This window comes from Lagopus muta, chromosome 11 (assembly GCF_023343835.1).
Source record: "Lagopus muta isolate bLagMut1 chromosome 11, bLagMut1 primary, whole genome shotgun sequence".
NCBI classification, from domain to species: Eukaryota; Metazoa; Chordata; class Aves; order Galliformes; family Phasianidae; genus Lagopus; species Lagopus muta.
In genome coordinates, this window is record NC_064443.1 from 18539770 (window position 1) to 18556864 (window position 17095).

Consider the following 17095-nt stretch of genomic DNA (forward strand, 5'->3'; position numbering starts at 1 on the left):
GCTCTCCCGGCGGGAAGGCTGGGACTGCTTGTCCCGGAGGACGCTCGGGGGCTCCGGCGCACGCCCGCAACCATCTGCGGGAGGCGCAGAGGGCAGAGCCGGGCGGACGAAGCGGCGGCCACCAGGGGCGCCAAAGCGGCGGGGCGGTGCCGGGCACGACTCCGCCCCCGCCGCCACTGACGGCCCCGCCCCGCCCCTCCCTCCCGCCGTCGGTCCTCCCCGGGCGCCGTGCGCGCGGCTGCCGATAGGCGGCGCTGTGGGGCGCGGCCTCTCCCGGTGCGCCGCGCGAGCCCGGCCGCGGCGTCATATGACCGCGGCGCGGGGGCGAGCCGGGCCGAGAGGGAGCGCGCGGTGCCGAGAGCCGCCGGAGCCGTCCCGGTCCTCCCGCCAGTGCCCGGCCGTCGCTGCCGCCGCCCCGCCGCAGCCATGTTGGCGTTGCTCTCCCGGCTGCTGGACTGGTTCCGCTCGCTATTCTGGAAGGAGGAGATGGAGCTCACCCTGGTGGGGCTGCAGTACTCCGGCAAGACCACCTTCGTCAACGTCATCGCGGTGAGCGGCCGGAACGGGGAGCGGGGAGCGGGCCGTGCTGCGCCGTGCCGCCGCGTTGTCCCTGCGGCACCGGGGGGCAGCGAGGCCTGCGGGCGGCCTGCAGGGACGGGGCTGCGGGCGGCGCGGGGCCGGGCCCGGTGCTTGTCTGTCCTCCGTCGGCCTGCAGGCTGTGCACGCCGTAACCAGCGGTGTCATCGGCCGCTTTCCCCGCTGGATCGTTTCGATGTTCGTCGGTAAATGGTTTAAACGTTTCGCACTCCGTTGTCCTTCCTTTTTTATTATTATTATTATTTTGTTTTTAAACCTGTACCGATCTGTGCACTCTCTCGAGCTGTGTGCCAAGTACAACTCCCAGGCCTTGCAGCAGCAGCCTGCTGAGCCTGGGCCTGCTTATCAGATGCAGGAGGGCCGTGTGAGTCCTCCCTCCCACATGGAGCTTTGCTATTGCTGAGAGTGAGAAAGAGTGGCTGGGTTGGATAGATTCCGTGGTCCCTTCAGCGTCCTGTAGTGCAGATGTGGTCACTGGGGGCGAGCTGCGATTTGTCAGCTGGAGTCGAGAAGCTAACATGGAGGCCGAGGCACCCTTTGCTTTGCAGGGGGTGTGACTGGCTTGAATCCAGTGCAACCAGAGCACTCAGGTCTGAACCTCGACTTCAGATCCAAACACGCTTCAACCTCTTCTATGAGGCTGTGTTAACAATGAGTGTTTTTATGCATGTGTTTGGATGAGTAACTCGATAGTGAAAGGCACTGCCACTCTCTTGCAGTTATACATAATTCTTGTTACACTTACCATGTCAAAACATAACAAAGCTCACGTGAAGTTGGGGATGTTGGTGCTTCATGGCTTGTGTGATAAAATGGTAAAAAGTACCTCTTCCTCATCCTGGCTGTATGAAGTAAAAGCTGCTGGACTAACGTGAGAATTCCAGAAGCCTTTTCTTTGACATACTACTGGCTCTCACTGCTTTTGGTCTTGGATTTCTGCAGATGGAACTTGGCCACTGAACAGCCTCAGCCTGTGGTTGCTGACCTGACACTGATGTGAGGTTTTCAGCTGAACTTGGGCACTCGAATTACTTTGCAGGTTCTTACTCTTCTGCTGTCCAGAATGGTGATAGCCCATGTAGGATGGTGATAGCCCATGTAGGATGGTGATAGCCCATGTAGGATGGTGATAGCCCATGTAGGATGGTGATAGCCCATGTAGGATGGTGATAGCCCATGTAGGATGGTGATAGCCCATGTAGGATGGTGATAGCCCATGTAGGATGGTGATAGCCCATGTAGGATGGTGATAGCCCATGTAGGATGGTGATAGCCCATGTAGGATGGTGATAGCCCATGTAGGATGGTGATAGCCCATGTAGGATGGTGATAGCCCATGTAGGATGGTGATAGCCCATGTCAAACTATTACTTTCATGTGTTTTGGAGCACATCCACTTTGAGGTTTTATTTGTGAAACTAGTGCAGGCACTACAGAGCGTTTAAGCTGTCTAGATTCTCGATTGTCCCAGGTGGCAACGTTACTAAAAGCAAAGCTGACAACTGTGCCCAGCTTGCTTTTCTGGAGATTGAAGCTTGCAAGGTTTCAACTGCTTATTAGGTTCACACCCAGAAATTTATCTGAGTAAGTGTCATTCAAACATGCTTGCAAAACTGAGTGAAATAAGGAAGTCATTATGTGTAAGGCACAGCATCGTTAACTGTTTTACGTTTGGGAGTAGCAAGTCACATTTCTGAAGCTTTTAATTAGGAAATCTGGTGACTCTTAAGCAAAACAGAGTGAGGGGACTTGCTCACGTCTTTATTATTGGTTTAAAGAATTAGTAGCATCAACTGTGGCTGTCAGCATGATATTGCCTCTTACAGAAAGAGTAGTTCAGTCTGTGGCATGAAGAGCTAACCTTGTGCTGCCTGGGCTTTAATTCAGTGTGTGTTAGTAGATGAGTGCTGGAGAAGAATACCTGCTCCCTGCAGACCAGTTAATGGTTTGGATGGAAGCAGCTGTTGTGTGCTGGGATTCCATCAAACTGAACTGAAAGGAATGACACAGCAAGGTGTTAGCCTTGTAGAACAGCTTTAAGAGCTGCATTGCATGGCAGGATGTGGCTCAGGGTTGTGCTCTGCCTAACAGAAGAGTGTTACCAGTCTCTTGACAGCATGAGTTTAATCTAATGTAACTCTCTAATGTAATCTTGTGCCTTGCGTGGGTACCCAATCAGATCAGGCACATGTAACTAAAGGAAAAACTCAAGCCCATTACCTGGGAGGCTTGATACAGCTCCTGGCTGCTGCTGAAGAGGAAAGGCCATGGAGGGCCAACAGTCCGGTTCTAGAATGTTCTTTCTAGGTTGGGAGCAGGATTTGACTGTATCTGTGCCTTCGGTGTGAACAAACACTCAGTTTATAATTTAGTTTGACTAGTGGGTTTAAAAACCATAGCAGAGAAATATAGTTGTAGCTAGATGCAGCTTCTGCTTTGCTAAGGCTCCCCATTAGTCACTGTCTCTAATTAGATATTTAGCATAAGTTTTCCATGTGCATGAGTAAACTTGCTCACAAGGGAGGATGTCATTTCCTCCCGGTTTTAATTTCCATAATGTGGATGGCCTGTGGCTCCTCTCAGTGAAACTGCGTGTCATCTCAGTAGCACCTCTTGAATTGTGAACTTCTTATCTGAGGGCCTGAGATAGCCATTGTTTTCTGGAGCCTGCAGAATCTTCTGTTTGCATCTCTGCAGCTAGTGCCTGTCAACAGGCTTTGATCGCAGCCATCAAAGCTGCAGGCCACAGCCGTGCTGCTATGGGGAGATGGGGCAGACAGCTGAGTTCCACTGCCATGTGATGCAACTGCAACATGACTCAAGCAAACCGGTGGCTTCCAGGCTGCGGGCAGGCAGTGCTGGGGAGTGGTGGGACACTGTTCAGTTCCAGAATGTGCCTCATGGAAGAGCAGCATTCCCCATTGCACACTGAGCCTTGATCCAGGCATCGGGCGCTGCAGCTCTAAAACTTCATGGTCTGGTCGGTGGGGAGGACTGCGGTGATGAGGAGGGACAGACTTACCCTAAACTTGGTCTGTTCTGTCTGCCCTGACCCCTTTTGTGGGATTGCTCTCAAAGTCTGAATTGATGTGGATGGTTTTTAATTTTGGAATATCTGACAAGCTTTCGAATGAGGCCTTGGTTTCTGGAAAGAGGCGACTTCAAATGAAACTCTCTGAAGGAAACATTCCTTTAGGCAGCAGGGAGCTGTGATTTCCTTCAGTCCACGTGACGAACTTTGGTATAAAGCTATGCTGGAGGACTATGGAAAGAGATTGTTCCAAGGGGCTTCGCTGCTGCTTTAGTGCCTTGTGAAGCACCGGGGTGGATCCTGGGTGCATGTGGAGCTTTGTAGCACTTAAGTGAGAAGTGATGCCTCCTTTAGTGAAGGGTTTCTTGATTGCTCAAGTCTATTGAAATGGATTGCCTCACTTCATTAGGTAATAAAGCTAATACTAGGTGACTCACGCTCCAGTTAATGCTTTCTGTGAGGTCTTGCTTGCTGTACTCCAAGTGGTCTGAAATAGGTGACTGAAATCTCAGTGTTGGTCTTCTGTCCCGGTCTGGAGTTCCCATATCACACTCTAAGCAGCACAAGGACCTCAAGTGGTAACACTTGGGGAAGACAGCACTTCCATGGTTGTCACGGAGGTGTGAAGTGTCTCAAGCTCTTATACAAGTGACTTCTAGCTAGCAATATGCCTCGTTAGCTTGTTTCACTTCTGTGTGGTTGTTACGTGATAGTGCTCCATGTTCTTTAAAGTATGCCATTGAAGTCCCTGTTGGGGAAGCAAAAATGTGTGTTTGTGTAGACTTCAGCTGTTTTGCTTTCAGCAGCCGTTCACAGAAATGCTGTTGTGAAGCCGTTTCAGGGACTTAAGTCTCAAGGACTTCTAAACCAACAGTGATAACAACAAGTAGTTGAAACGCTGAAGTATTTTGAGAAGGAAATTGACTGCAGAAAGTGGAGTGCTGATTTGCCCATATATGATGCACTTTCTTGGTAGAGGCTATGAATGTTGCATAGGATGATTGGGGTAGGGGTGGCTTTATGTAATGCTGAATTGACTGCAGACTGTGTGGGTGAGCTGTTGTAGCTGAAGTGGTGTCCAGTGCCATGCCAGAGGGGAAAAGAAGGGAACACAAGCTTTGCTGCTACAGTTTGAGTTCTGCCTTAAATTGTTTCGTGATTAAAAGAATTTCTAGGGGAGATGCAGGAAACAGAACTCGAGTCTTAAGATCAATTACTTGCTCAAGTTGCTTAGGGATTTGTGCTGCTGTCTGATATGCACAACCTGCTGGAAGTTAGCAGTCTTCTTATTGTAGCTTGTGGCTGCAGAAAGATGGGTGCTGAGACAGTATCTTTTGTTTTGCTTTGGACTTGAGACAAATGGTGGATTAGTAAGCAGCTTGATTCACTGTTAACTTTGTATTTATGAAACAGACAAACACCTCTCCTCACCTAGCACACTTTTTGTGGTGATAGACGATGCGAGGTTAAATCCTTGTCAGAAGTGCTCTCATCTACCCTTCTGGAATATGATCTGTAACGATAACTGGCACTTTGCCATCTCATTCTCAGGGGAAACCTTCAGTGGGAGCTGGCTGGCAAGGCTGCCTCTGGCCTGCTGCTGGGCTGAGCAAGCAGAGAGCAGGCTGATGGGAGAGCAGTGCGGCCTCAGAAGCAACCTGACAGAGTTGAGGATAAAAGCAGCCCTTGTGAACGCGGTTGTACTGACATACAGTTGTCAGTAGACCCTGCTACAGCAGGCACAAACAGGAACTGACCAGGGAAACAGCGTGGAAGGCTGAGGTGTGGTGCAAGGGCTGATGTGATGCTGACTATGGCTGGGCTGGCTGGCGCCCAGCAAAGCACTCAGGTGTCTGTTGCTTTCCTGTAATAATGAACTGTTAGGTGAAGTTCAGTGTAGTGCAGCCCTGAACCAGAGATGGTGTTAGCTCACTTGTAACAGATGGAACAGGCTTGGTTGTTGTGTAGAGAGAGCATTCATAAATGCTGTGGTTTGTGCAGCAGCTGGCGCTGACTGTATTGGACACAGGTGGGATGAATCAAAACTGGTTCATGCATGTAGGTGTCTGCCCTGCACTCCTAAATTACTTCCAGGCTGGAAGCAGTTTTGCTGCTTATCAGGTGGGCTGATACTTGGGCAGGGTTTCTGTTTCCCTGTGGTAAAACCTTACCTGCATCTTTCCCATGCCAGTTTGTTACAAGAACTGTCCCTTGGTGGGCAAGGAACACATAAGGCTGGTTTGTTGCCTCTGGCTAGCTAAGAACTCCCTTCATTTTAGTACTTCAGGTCTAGTATTTGGTGTGATTTATTGCCTGATCTGCAATATACGGCCTGTTGGCTCAAGGCTGTAACTGGGCAGTTCCACACTGAGCTTTACTGTAGTTAGTTGTGAGGCACCAACTGAAGGCATACTGCAGTACCTGGATATGCCAAGAAGAAATACTAGAGAGCACCTGTGTGTAGCTCATCTCAGTCACTGCAGCAGTGGCTGTACTATCTTCTGTTGAACATCAATTCTCATCTTCAGCTACCTTCATGTAAGTTTTGTGGAACGTCAGCGCCTGACCTAAGGAATTGGGTGGCACTAAGTCTCTAATATATCACGTGCTTGGGTTCTTCAGTAGCCTGGAATATGGCAAAGGGAACATCCCTGAAACCAGGAGACTCATGTGCTAATCATGCAGGTTCTTTCTGCACAATGGCCTCTGAAATCTGGTCTGTTTAGTCTCCATCTTATCTCTCACATATGGACAAGACTTAGCTTTGTGACCTTCGCTCAACAGCTTCCATTAGTGCTGCCTGGTCTGTATGGCTGCAGAGCTGAGGGCCTCTTCATAATCATTTCTGGGGCACGGGGCTGATCTGAGAGGCCTCAAAGAGATACGGTGTCTGCCTCTTGGAGTATTTGTGGGTGCTGAAAACAGATGCTACTGCTAGGTCTGCCAGCAGCTGCTCTGCTGTCCTTGAGTGCTTGAGCAATGCTTACTGCGTGTGACAACAGCTAAGCATGTTCAGACTGAGAATAGAAAATATTTCTGTTCTTCTCAAATTGTTTTAAAGCAAACGTCAGTTTTAGAAGGAGAAAACATTATATTGTGAAAATAAGTACTAGGGCTGAGTAATGTGCTTTGGGGAAAGCAGGCAGGGGAGAAGCCTGACTCAAACTGAGCTGTATACTAAGAACAGCACATTCTTCTTCTTGCCCTGTGACAGCTTTTTGCATGCAGGTAGAGCTGAGTGCCTTGGCTTTTTCTGGTTTAACTGTCTCTTGACCTGCCTTAAAAAACAAGGCAACTTTCTCCAGTTGTGCTGGCTGAACTGCAGCACCTGCACTCATAAGAATAAGGCATTTCAAGTTGAGATCAAAAGTTCACTGAAATACTCAGAACACAAAGGTGGATGTGCCTCACAAAGCTGCGTTTTGTGCCCACCTCCTCAGAACCCACAGCCTCCAATCTTCCTCCAGGGCAAGGACTTGCTTGTGTTTTGGAGATGGAGCAGTAAAAGCACCTGCTGCCCTTTCATCCCACTTCTGACAGCTCAAAAAGTCACTCGAGCAACGCTGGTTTGTCTCACCTACAGAGCAGGGTATAAAAAGCTGAAACACAAGTTGCTACGCCGCAGTCGCATGGCTCCAAGTCTGAACAAGTTGTTCTACCTGGGTGCACAGCACGGGTATGGAGTGCTTGGGAAGTAGCATGGGGTGCAGCAGCTCTTCTGAAGACTTTGTGAAAGCCTGTGATGGATCGTGGCAGCTGTTTCAACACGGCTGTAAGCGTGTGGGAAGGGAGGAGTTGCTTTAATGTGAAGGGATCTGTATTTTAAAGTGGCTGTGGGAGAGCATTAACTGTTGGTTGAACAGCTGTCTGCTGGAGGATCTGAGAGCATCTGAGTCGGAACTGCTAACAGCTTGTGGAGCTCTGGAGCAGCAGATCAATGGAGGTTCAGGGAGTGTTTGGAGATGGAGGCTAGGAGGTGTGGGTGTAGGTGTGAGTGCAGGGGCAGGAATGTGGTGCTTCTTGAGCAACCGTAGCAAGCTGACCCTTCAAAGGCAAGGCCAGCAGGCTTTGGGCTGAGCTGCTTCAAACAGGGAAGTGGTGCTTACCCACCTGCTGCTGAGCTGCACATCAGGATGGCTGCAGTGGGTGAGCTGGGCAGTGGGCCCTGGAGGCGGTGGTGGGAAGCTAATGAACAGGCATCCAGGTTGTGTGCGTGCTTTATTAAACTTCACAGGAAAGCTGGGCTCTGAAGCAGTGCTGTGTGAGATTGCTATGCTCTTCTGTATAGCTTAAGCAGTTGAAACTTCTTTCTAATGGGAATGCAAAGCAGCTGTCTATGAGATTTAATCTGTTGGGGTTTGTTTCTTGACTGGTTTTTACAGTATCATTCCTTAGATTCAAGGTCTGGGTTAATTCAGATGCCTTTTAAGGCTGTTGTCTGTGTAGCTGTACATCTGGGAAGCAGATCCTAAATGTGGAAAAACGACCTCCTATTCAGGAGGCTGCTTGCTAGCCTCACATTCAGGCCTGGATGTATTTGCCGTGAGGGTCAGCAGCGAGAGCAAAGTGCCATTTAGCTGAAAGAGTTGGGCAAATGAGCCAAAATGAGATGAGAAGTCAACTGGGAACATATGGATGGTGTTGTTTCTTAGGGTAATACTGGAGTCTGTGTATTGTGCAGAGCTTCTGGCTTTGATTTGCTGGTGGAAGATCACAGTTCTGGTGTGGAGGGGAACAAACAGCTGAAAGCATGGGTTTGTGAGTGACAAGTGAATGACAAGGCTTTGGTATTTACAGGCTGGCTGTCTTCTGGCAGCAGACGCTGAAAAGATGTGGTTTAAGCGTGTCCACGCAGACTTGGCTTCTTCCAGCTTGTGAGCAATTGGGTCCAAACTGTCGGGTGTAATGCTTGCTGCTTCACAGAAAGGGCTTTTCATTCACACTGGCTTCTCTGTGCAGTTTGGGTTGGGAGAAGCAGAGTTTCTACTGCTGTGGCATTGAGCCCTAATGAAGCAATTGGCTGCATTTGAGTTGACCTTTCTTTCCAAATCCGATGTGGCTGCCTGGTTCTATTAAGCATAACGGATGTAGTGAGATGCATAATGCCCACAGTGGCTGAGATTCACCTTCTGCCAGAGACCCAAGGCTGCATGGGAGAAATCTGTGCTGCTGATGATAAGGCCTGTTGTGGCCGCTGGGTTAGCTACCAGAGCTTGGCTTTTATCTGTAGCACAGCGTGAAAGTGTAACTGAGAGTGAAACATCTGCTGTTACAGGGCCTCTCTAATGTTACACTGTTTTGCAGCAGTTATCTCAGAGCTTAAGGTGATGCTAAGCTGGTAGCGTCAGGTTGTAATGCTTTGATTTACTGTTTGATTGCCTTTTCCACTGCTGAGCAAGGTGGGCACAGAGGTTTACAGGAAGCAGACCTGTCAGGTCCTTCCACCTGCTGTCTCTTAAGACTCTTCAGGTATCTGGTCCATGCTTGTGGCTTGAAGCCTTACCCCTAAGTGATTTATTACTCTGAATTCTGTAAGAGTAGCTTGCATCAGAGAGACATCTGAGTATTTTAGCTTCCAGGTGACCAGGAGATCCTGTAGTGCAGAAGCTGGCTCCTGTACCTGCCCTGGCTGTTTGTTCAACTATGTCAAGAACTTCTCTCAAGTAACTTTGTTACCTTGGCTGCCTCGAGGCTTGAAGGATTATTTAAGTCCTTGTAAGAAGCTCTGTGACTGACCTCAAGCAAGCTTCAGCTGAAACGCATCGATGTAATACATGTGATTTCTTGGCTATGAAGCCTTCAGCTGGGAGGCACATAGTAAAATGCTGCATGTTTCTCCAGCTATGTAAACTAGTTGCCTAAGTGCTGGATTTAACTTTTCTTCTTTCTCCAGTCAGGTCAATTCAGTGAAGATATGATTCCTACTGTGGGCTTCAACATGAGGAAAGTGACAAAGGGTAATGTAACAATAAAGGTATGTGAACATTGTTGACTCTCAAACTCATAAGAAGTTATCTTCAGATCTAGTTTAAAAATGCTTGCTCTGTTTTGTTCCCACTATTGGTACACATGTAGGAGACTGAAAAGGCCCAACTGAGTCTGTCCAATAGCTTAAGAATACACTTGTTTGTTTATAGGGTTTTTTACATGAGAAACTGACTTCCAGATGCATGGACTGCTTAAAGCAGTGCTGTAACAATGCTGTCTGGCTTTAACGTGAGTGAACTGTCACATGTTCAGGGCACAGATTTCCTATTCTTCTACTCCTCAGTATTGCTCAAGGCTGTAGTCAAAAGCAGGGTTTTAAATTGGCATATTTTCATGTATTCTACAGTATGTTTCCATGAAAACGTAGTATGTGGGTGTTCAGTGCATCTGGTACGAGATGCTCTGGTTTTTGTTGTGTGCTATTGGGGCTGTAAGCTTTGTGCAGCTGTATTTTCACTGCTCGTGGAGTATTTCTAGGTGAAAGGTCTTGTAGCTGGCACAAGAGAAGAAGAAAACAGTTTTGACTTCTTATACTGTCCGTTTAAATATAGCGCATGGCTGAACTTACCTTTTTTTTTTCTTTCACTTGAGATTTGGGATATAGGAGGGCAGCCCCGGTTCCGAAGCATGTGGGAGCGATACTGCAGGGGAGTTAATGCTATTGTGTAAGTGTCATCTTCCTTTGGCTCTACTTCACTGCAGATTTGCTCTTCTGCATCCAGCCTCACAGTGCACGCTTGGCTCGACAGCACTCAATTCTGACACTGTGCTTGAGCCACAGTGACTTCTTTGCCTTTGAGTTCGAGGCTCAAGCTGGGTTATTTTCTCATTGCTGTCTAATCCCACATGCTAACGTGATTTCCCATTTGACTTGGGTGGCAGTGTAGTCTAATGGGAAGGATCCCATTTACATGATCATGGGGAATTTCTTTGAAAAAGAACCAAATTCTTTGCTCAGGTGACCTAGCTCTGTTTAAAGCTTCACACGTGCTCAAAACTGACTGCATAGCACACAGCTGGTTCTGGAGCAGTTTGGTCTTGCTAAACTAACCTTCAATTCTCTTTAAAGCTATATGGTAGATGCTGCAGATCGTGAAAAAATAGAAGCCTCTCGGAATGAGCTGCACAATCTTCTAGATAAGCCACAGTTACAAGGAATCCCTGTAAGTAATTTGTCTCATATCACTGTTAAATGTCTTTGAAAATTGTACATAATCCTAATGCCACTGAAGATTATTTGAACTCTGAAGTATAGTGTGAGCATTCTAAGCAATATCTGATCCTAGTGTCTAAAATCCAGTTGTTGACCTCAGCAAGTACTTCAGTGATCATTCTTGACTTGGTGCCACCCAAAAAATGTGGAGGAGTAGATTGTTGTGCTGTATGGAGTTGTGCTCTGCTAGGTCTGCTGTGGTAGATGCTAACCAGAGCTTTGTACAGACTCAGTCAGTTTGGGAGATCCCAGTTCACTGAGTTTGTTCTCACTTTTATCGGCTGATCTCATACTTGCTTTTTGCACAAAAGAGTATTTTTGGACACCTTCTTTCCCTGTAACTAGGTCAACCTTTCTTCTCAGCTTGGCTTACTACTGAATCTCTTCCTCCATTGGATTTAATAGTCTGGTGTAGGCTGTTGCTTTCCTAAGATATGAGCAATCAAAGCAATAGAAACAAAGCTGAAACTGTTTCTGCTTTGAATTTCAGGTTCTAGTACTTGGAAACAAGAGAGACCTTCCTAATGCTTTGGATGAGAAACAGCTAATCGAGAAGATGTAAGTCTAACCCTTCTGAGGAGATTAACTCATCAATGAATTTGTTTACATAGGGATGTTAGGTGAAGAAGCTATTTATAAGTAGAAAACACAGTAGCAAGTAGATGAAACATCGTACAGAAACAAGTTATATGATGGAGTGGAAGCAGTTTAGATTTTCAATGCAGTGTGCTTGATGTAATGGAGCTGTGTGTTTTAATTTTGTCTCTTTTATAGGAACCTTGCTGCTATTCAGGACAGAGAAATCTGCTGCTACTCAATTTCTTGCAAAGAAAAAGATAATATAGGTAACTATTAACCTAAAACTGTATGCATTAAGAAGAGCTCTATGCCTTGTACTGTGGGGCTAAACTAATTTTGCTACCATCAGGTTAGGAGAAGGCAGTAAAGGCTGTCAGACTGGCTTTAATAATGATGTTTATCTGAATGTAATTATGTGAGCAAGACCAAGGTATCACTTGAAGTCTTTCTTAGAGGTGTGGTTGATTGAGGAACCTGCATCTGCAGCGCCTTCAAATGTTGCTTGCAAGGCTCTGGGCTTTTACAGGACCTGAACACAAGCAGCAAGCTTTCAGGATATTATTCTGTTAATCTGTCTTGGACCATCCTCTAGGGAAGGGCTGCCCAGTCCTCTTGTGTACTTGAGGCCGTGGGCAGACCAAAGTGATGCTGGTTATGCAAATACAATTCAGCACTTGAATATGGAACTTTTCTCTCTCTTCAGATATCACTCTTCAGTGGCTTATTCAGCATTCAAAGTCTAGAAGAAGCTGAAGTCTTCCTGGAATCTCCAGTACCAGTTGGCCATAATCTCAATTGTCCACTTCCCTCCATAATGAGATATAACCCGAAAATCCTGTAACAAGAATCTGCCTTTTCACAGTTCATTTCTCATGTGCACTGCTGAAGACTTGTATTCCTATTATGTCACAAAACAACTAGAGTTGTCATAAAGTCAGCACAAATATTTATTTTACAACCATCTACGGTGGGAGGGTCGTGGGGGGGCTTTTTAAGAAAAAAATCTACCATGTTAACTATGATGGTACACTCTGTTCTGGTTTTTCAGGGCCAGGTTTTTATATGATTTTCAGCAAGTGTTTTATTTCTAGTGTTTAGTGGCTTGAAGATGCTGATGCTTGACAGCATTAAGATTCTGTAAGATGCCACATACAGTAGTTAGAAAACATTTAAACGTGAGTTGTGGGATAGTTTATCTCACAAATGCATGTGATGTGTGTATTTAGCAGAGAAATGGATACTGTTTGCAGAGGGGAGCACAAGACATAGCTCAGCATCACTGATCTACAGCTGAGATCTTATCCTATCACTTAAAAGAAAAAAACATGATGAATTAGGAGAGTCAACTGCTTAAACTCATTTTGTTGCTTCTGTTTAACATTTGTCTGGGGAATGGGAATGGACTGTTCTGTCAAGCTTTCGAAATCGGAGTATTCCAGCATGAGAACAAATCGCTTGGTTCAAACACATGTTTCTATCTTTGGATTCTAGTGATCTCTATCTGAAACCAGAATACACATTCTGAGCGGCTGCATGACACTTAAATTACTGATGTTTTTGTATAGAGTCGGTTGTTGACCTTTAGCACAATATCTATGTAATTGTCTAGTGTCTCTCCTGCTCAATGAATAGCTGGGCACGGTTTCACCTGGTGCTATGAAACATCTCAGCTATTGTGACAACTCTAGAGCTGCCTGCTTTCTTGATGTAACCATGTGCAAAGTCTGTAAGTGGCAAGGTGAAATGTTCAACTGTGTCAAAGCACAAGAGAGCCAACGAATCGATCCTATTTCTTGACTAGCTTCTACAGTGTAGGGAAGTATATATAAACTAAAGATTGTAATGTTTTTGTAGCTTTACTTTCTCAATGACTTCAATATATTTAAAGGGACAGACTTGTGAAGACTGGTTTGTTCATACAGTAATGTCAGTGTAGCTTGCTAGTGTATACAAATACATGATACACCTGCTTGCATTGCCTCACACTGTGTGTGATTCTTCCTTACCTAAATGTGGAGTTTGCGTTACTTTGGTTGAAAACACTGCTTTGTCCGTATCAGTAATGACAAATCAGTTTTAGTTTGGACTACCACGGCCTTACTGTTCGTACAGCTGTTGCACAGACACTACGTGCTGCCTGCATTCGGTCTGAACTTGGTTTAACTTCTTGTCCCCTTTCAGTTCTCTGACGTGTGATTTCGATTAATTCATCATCTGGTGCTGTAGAGGAGAGGGTCTATTAACTTGCTACTGTAGTCCCTAGTTCACCGTGAACTGCTACAGTTACTCTTATCTATCAAACTTGCTTGTGCCTAAAATATGGGAACTAAACTAGAATGTGTGAATCTTTGTGGGGGACCAGGTCACTGTTTAGTTAACTGGCCTATAGGTAAACTCGATGTGTTTGGTGTTTATCTACTTCACTGCTTTCAGTATTTATGGCATCCAAACACTACCAACTGTTAACCTGTGCATTACTCTCTGCATGTGAACAACTTATACAATTACTGAACTTTGTAAATACGTGGATTTTTTTATTTAGGTGGATGCATATGTTGGTTTACTGCTCTTCAGCTTTATTCAATAAACTTCTGTTTTGAGGGTTGTATTGACGCTTAACCGACTGACTGGAGTTGATGTGCTTAACTCATGGCATTGCGGGCTGTTTCTGATTAAAATTAAATGGGCAAAGAGGTGCAATGAATACCTGAGCTTCCTCATCTTCCGTGGTTGCACTACTGACGTGAAATGCTTACAGAACTATCTTTCAGGCCCGAGGCTTTCTCAGCTTACATAAAAAGGCTTAACTAGAGTCAGTCTCAGCAGTCCTCAGTGCTTTTCGTGCCTGTGTAAAGGACTTATTAATCAGCTGAAGGGTCGTAAGCAGGTCAGCCTTCTGGAGTTGTGTTTTTAGAGATAAAAGTACCCATATCTAAAATCTTGTTTCTTGTCATCTAAACTAGTCGTGGCTTTTCTAGCACAGGGATCAGATCTAGCAGCGTCTGATCGTTTCTTACCAATTAAAGCATCGGCTTTTGTATCTCACTGAAAGGTGAGGCTTTCATTGACTGTGGTTTCCAACAGAACGCCTTTTTTCTTCAATATCTGAAGCTGTACCCCAGTACTGTTGTTCCCCAGCATCATTTCATTCATTTCTCTTAGGTGACCCATTAACCTGTAGGATGCTATGCCAGCATCTTCCCAGTAATGGTAACAAATTACATGTCTCCTGTGTGCTCTGCCTCCATGTAAGCCTTTACATTTCCTGAGCTGTAGTGAGCTGGCTCTTAGCTCTGAGTATTGGTCGTTTAGCATCTTTTGTAACTGGGTGTGCAGGGAGGGCAGGGAACTGTTGAGTAAAAGATCAGAAGCGTATTTCTTCAGTTGATGGGAGATCCCTGCACGCAGTGTTCACAACCTGAGGCTCCAGTCAAAGGGAGCATGCCTTGTTACAGTATTGCTGTTGTAACATTTGTCAACCTGGTCGGTCATTTAAATAAGCTGCAGTGTAAACTTGGCCCAGGGCCCATTGCTTGAGATGGCATTTAAATATCATAGTTGCTACTTGGCCACCTGTAAATGAACTATTCAGAAATGTTTGTTTTTTGTTACTTCACAAAATGACTCTGCTTGGGTTTTCACAGCTATTCTGCTGTTCTAGATGCTCTTGGTTACTTACAAGGCAGAAATGTAGCCCTTAAAGTGATGATGTGAATCCAGTGCTGAGGATTGCACTTTCTGTTTACTGGAGGCTTGATGAACTTGTTGATCACCCTTGTTTTGGTATGGAATAGAAGTGCAGTAAGGCTTTCCAGAGAAGGGAGGCTGCTCTCTGCCTTCTTGGACTGAAACAACAACTTGTTCTTCTGGCATAGTTAAATCCAGGGCCAAGCACTTTCTGCTCTGAAAATGAGAGGAGCTGTCTGCTGAATTTGGTTGCAGTAGTTGTGTTACAGAAATCTGGTGGGCCAATCTGAGTTCCCTGATGATTGCTTGACTCTGGCTCTGTAGTGAGCAACCCCTCTTCTGATGTATTTGCAGTAGGCCATTATTGTATGAAGAAAGGTGGGTCTTACCCCTGGTTCTGTCTGTCTTTTCACAGCTCTTAGTCGTGGATATGCACACAAATCAGACATCGGTCGTACCTGTACGGCTGTGTGGTGCATCAGCCTTGTCCTGTGTCCTTGTTTGAAATAGCTGTCAACTAAAGAATGTCAGCTTTAAGCACTAAGTGATCCTCCTTACTGACCGTGGGGCAGCAGGCTCCTGAAGGGAGGAAATAGTTGTGCATGCACCCGTAGCACTGGGCTGAGTTGAAGTGTTACAGCCCTGCTGGCTGCTCTGTGCTGTGTCAGGGAGGCTGGTGGGTCCTGTGTCCCACTGTAGAGCTGACACAGCCCTGGTGCAGCTGAGCGTCCCAGCAGTTGCACAGTGCACTTCTGCCAAAGCACTTGGCAATGGGAGAAATGCACAGGTGTGGGTGAAGCTGTTTTATGGCCCTATTTTCTTATTGGTTTGTTTTCTTTGTGCATTTTTGTGGAATCGGGTTGGAAATGCCATCCTCTTGAAGGTTAAGAAAAACTCTGGTGGAAGAAAGGAGGCCAAACCTTAAGCAGCCTTTCTGGTTAAAATAATGAGCATCATGCAGGGGTCTGGAATGACTGAAATATGGTTTAGCTGGATTATCAAGTGAACTTTTCTAACGTCCCAATTGTGTATAGTTACTCTGGCTGTGCAATGGGTGTGCTGGCATGTCATGATTTGCTTAGTGTGTGCCTTGTGAATGTTAAACCACGGCTCTCGTTGGGCAGCGTGCCTCAGCTCTGCTCCCTGCTGGCTTGGTTTTGCACTGACCATACACTAGAGAGCTGTATGAATACTGAATGGGATGGAAGTCAGATTGTCTAAGGCACCTTGCTGAGGGCAGTGTGCTGCCAGCTACACGAGCAGCAAAAAAAGGAATTCAGGAGTTTTGTTCCAAAATTATGCATTCAGAATGACGTGTGTCATGGAATCTCAGACTTCTGAAGGTTGTCTGTTGCTTTGGAACCACAGATGCTGAAAGTTTAAGTATGCCTTGGTGAAACATCAGGGATTTCTTCTACACGTTGCTTAAACAACAAACACAGGATGGCACTCAGAAGGGGTATGCACGTATTCCTAAGGGAGAAGTAGAAATGTGATGGCTTTGTTTCCATCTCAGAGGAAGGTTGGTAAGTAGACCTTTGTGCCAGGATTAGTGCCTTTTACTTATGACATTGCAGGCTTTATTCTGTTAAAGGCAACATCTATCATTGTGATCATTTTGAAGTGCTTCAATAAAAGCGTTGTTGAAAAAAAACATTCTTTTGCATATTCATCTGTGGCAGGGCAGCTGCCAGTGTGGTTGTTAGAATCGTGTACTTCATTAAGTTGTAAACTAGCGAATTTCAGTTATTTGGATTACCTGGGAGAGGCTCCAGCTCGCAGCACTGGATTCACAGTTAGGAGAGAAGGTGCTATTGCTTCTCAGGTGACAAAACCAACATCTTTATCCTGGACTGACCCCATTTTAAACGCTGTCATAAGGTAGTGGTCTGGAATATATACTTGAGGAAGGTTGAGGTTAATTTCTAAATGAGACTGGATTCTGGACTTCGTGTTCTCAGTTTTGGGGGGGGGAAAGGAGCTGAATGTTGGTGCAGGGC

General features: G+C 46.1%; 1 protein-coding gene across 1 annotated transcript; it reads left to right on the forward strand.

Moving 5' to 3' along the window:
* Positions 1-297: 297 nt before the first annotated feature.
* On the forward strand, positions 298-14102 carry ARL8B (ADP ribosylation factor like GTPase 8B). Its single transcript, XM_048957479.1, has 7 exons — positions 298-549; positions 9522-9602; positions 10208-10281; positions 10686-10779; positions 11320-11387; positions 11604-11674; positions 12112-14102. The coding sequence occupies exons 1-7, from the start codon at positions 427-429 to the stop codon at positions 12159-12161; spliced, it is 561 nt and encodes a 186-aa protein (XP_048813436.1). The 5' UTR covers positions 298-426; the 3' UTR covers positions 12162-14102.
* Positions 14103-17095: the final 2993 nt, after the last annotated feature.

Excerpts from the sequence above, each read along its gene's own strand:
- ARL8B (XM_048957479.1), top strand. The coding sequence starts at position 427 with ATGTTGGCGTTGCTCTCCCGGCTGCTGGACTGGTTCCGCTCGCTATTC. Across the intron at positions 10,282-10,685 it reads AGGGGAGTTAATGCTATTGT|CTATATGGTAGATGCTGCAG; the intron begins GTAAGTGTCATC and ends TTCTCTTTAAAG. Across the intron at positions 11,675-12,111 it reads CAAAGAAAAAGATAATATAG|ATATCACTCTTCAGTGGCTT; the intron begins GTAACTATTAAC and ends CTCTCTCTTCAG.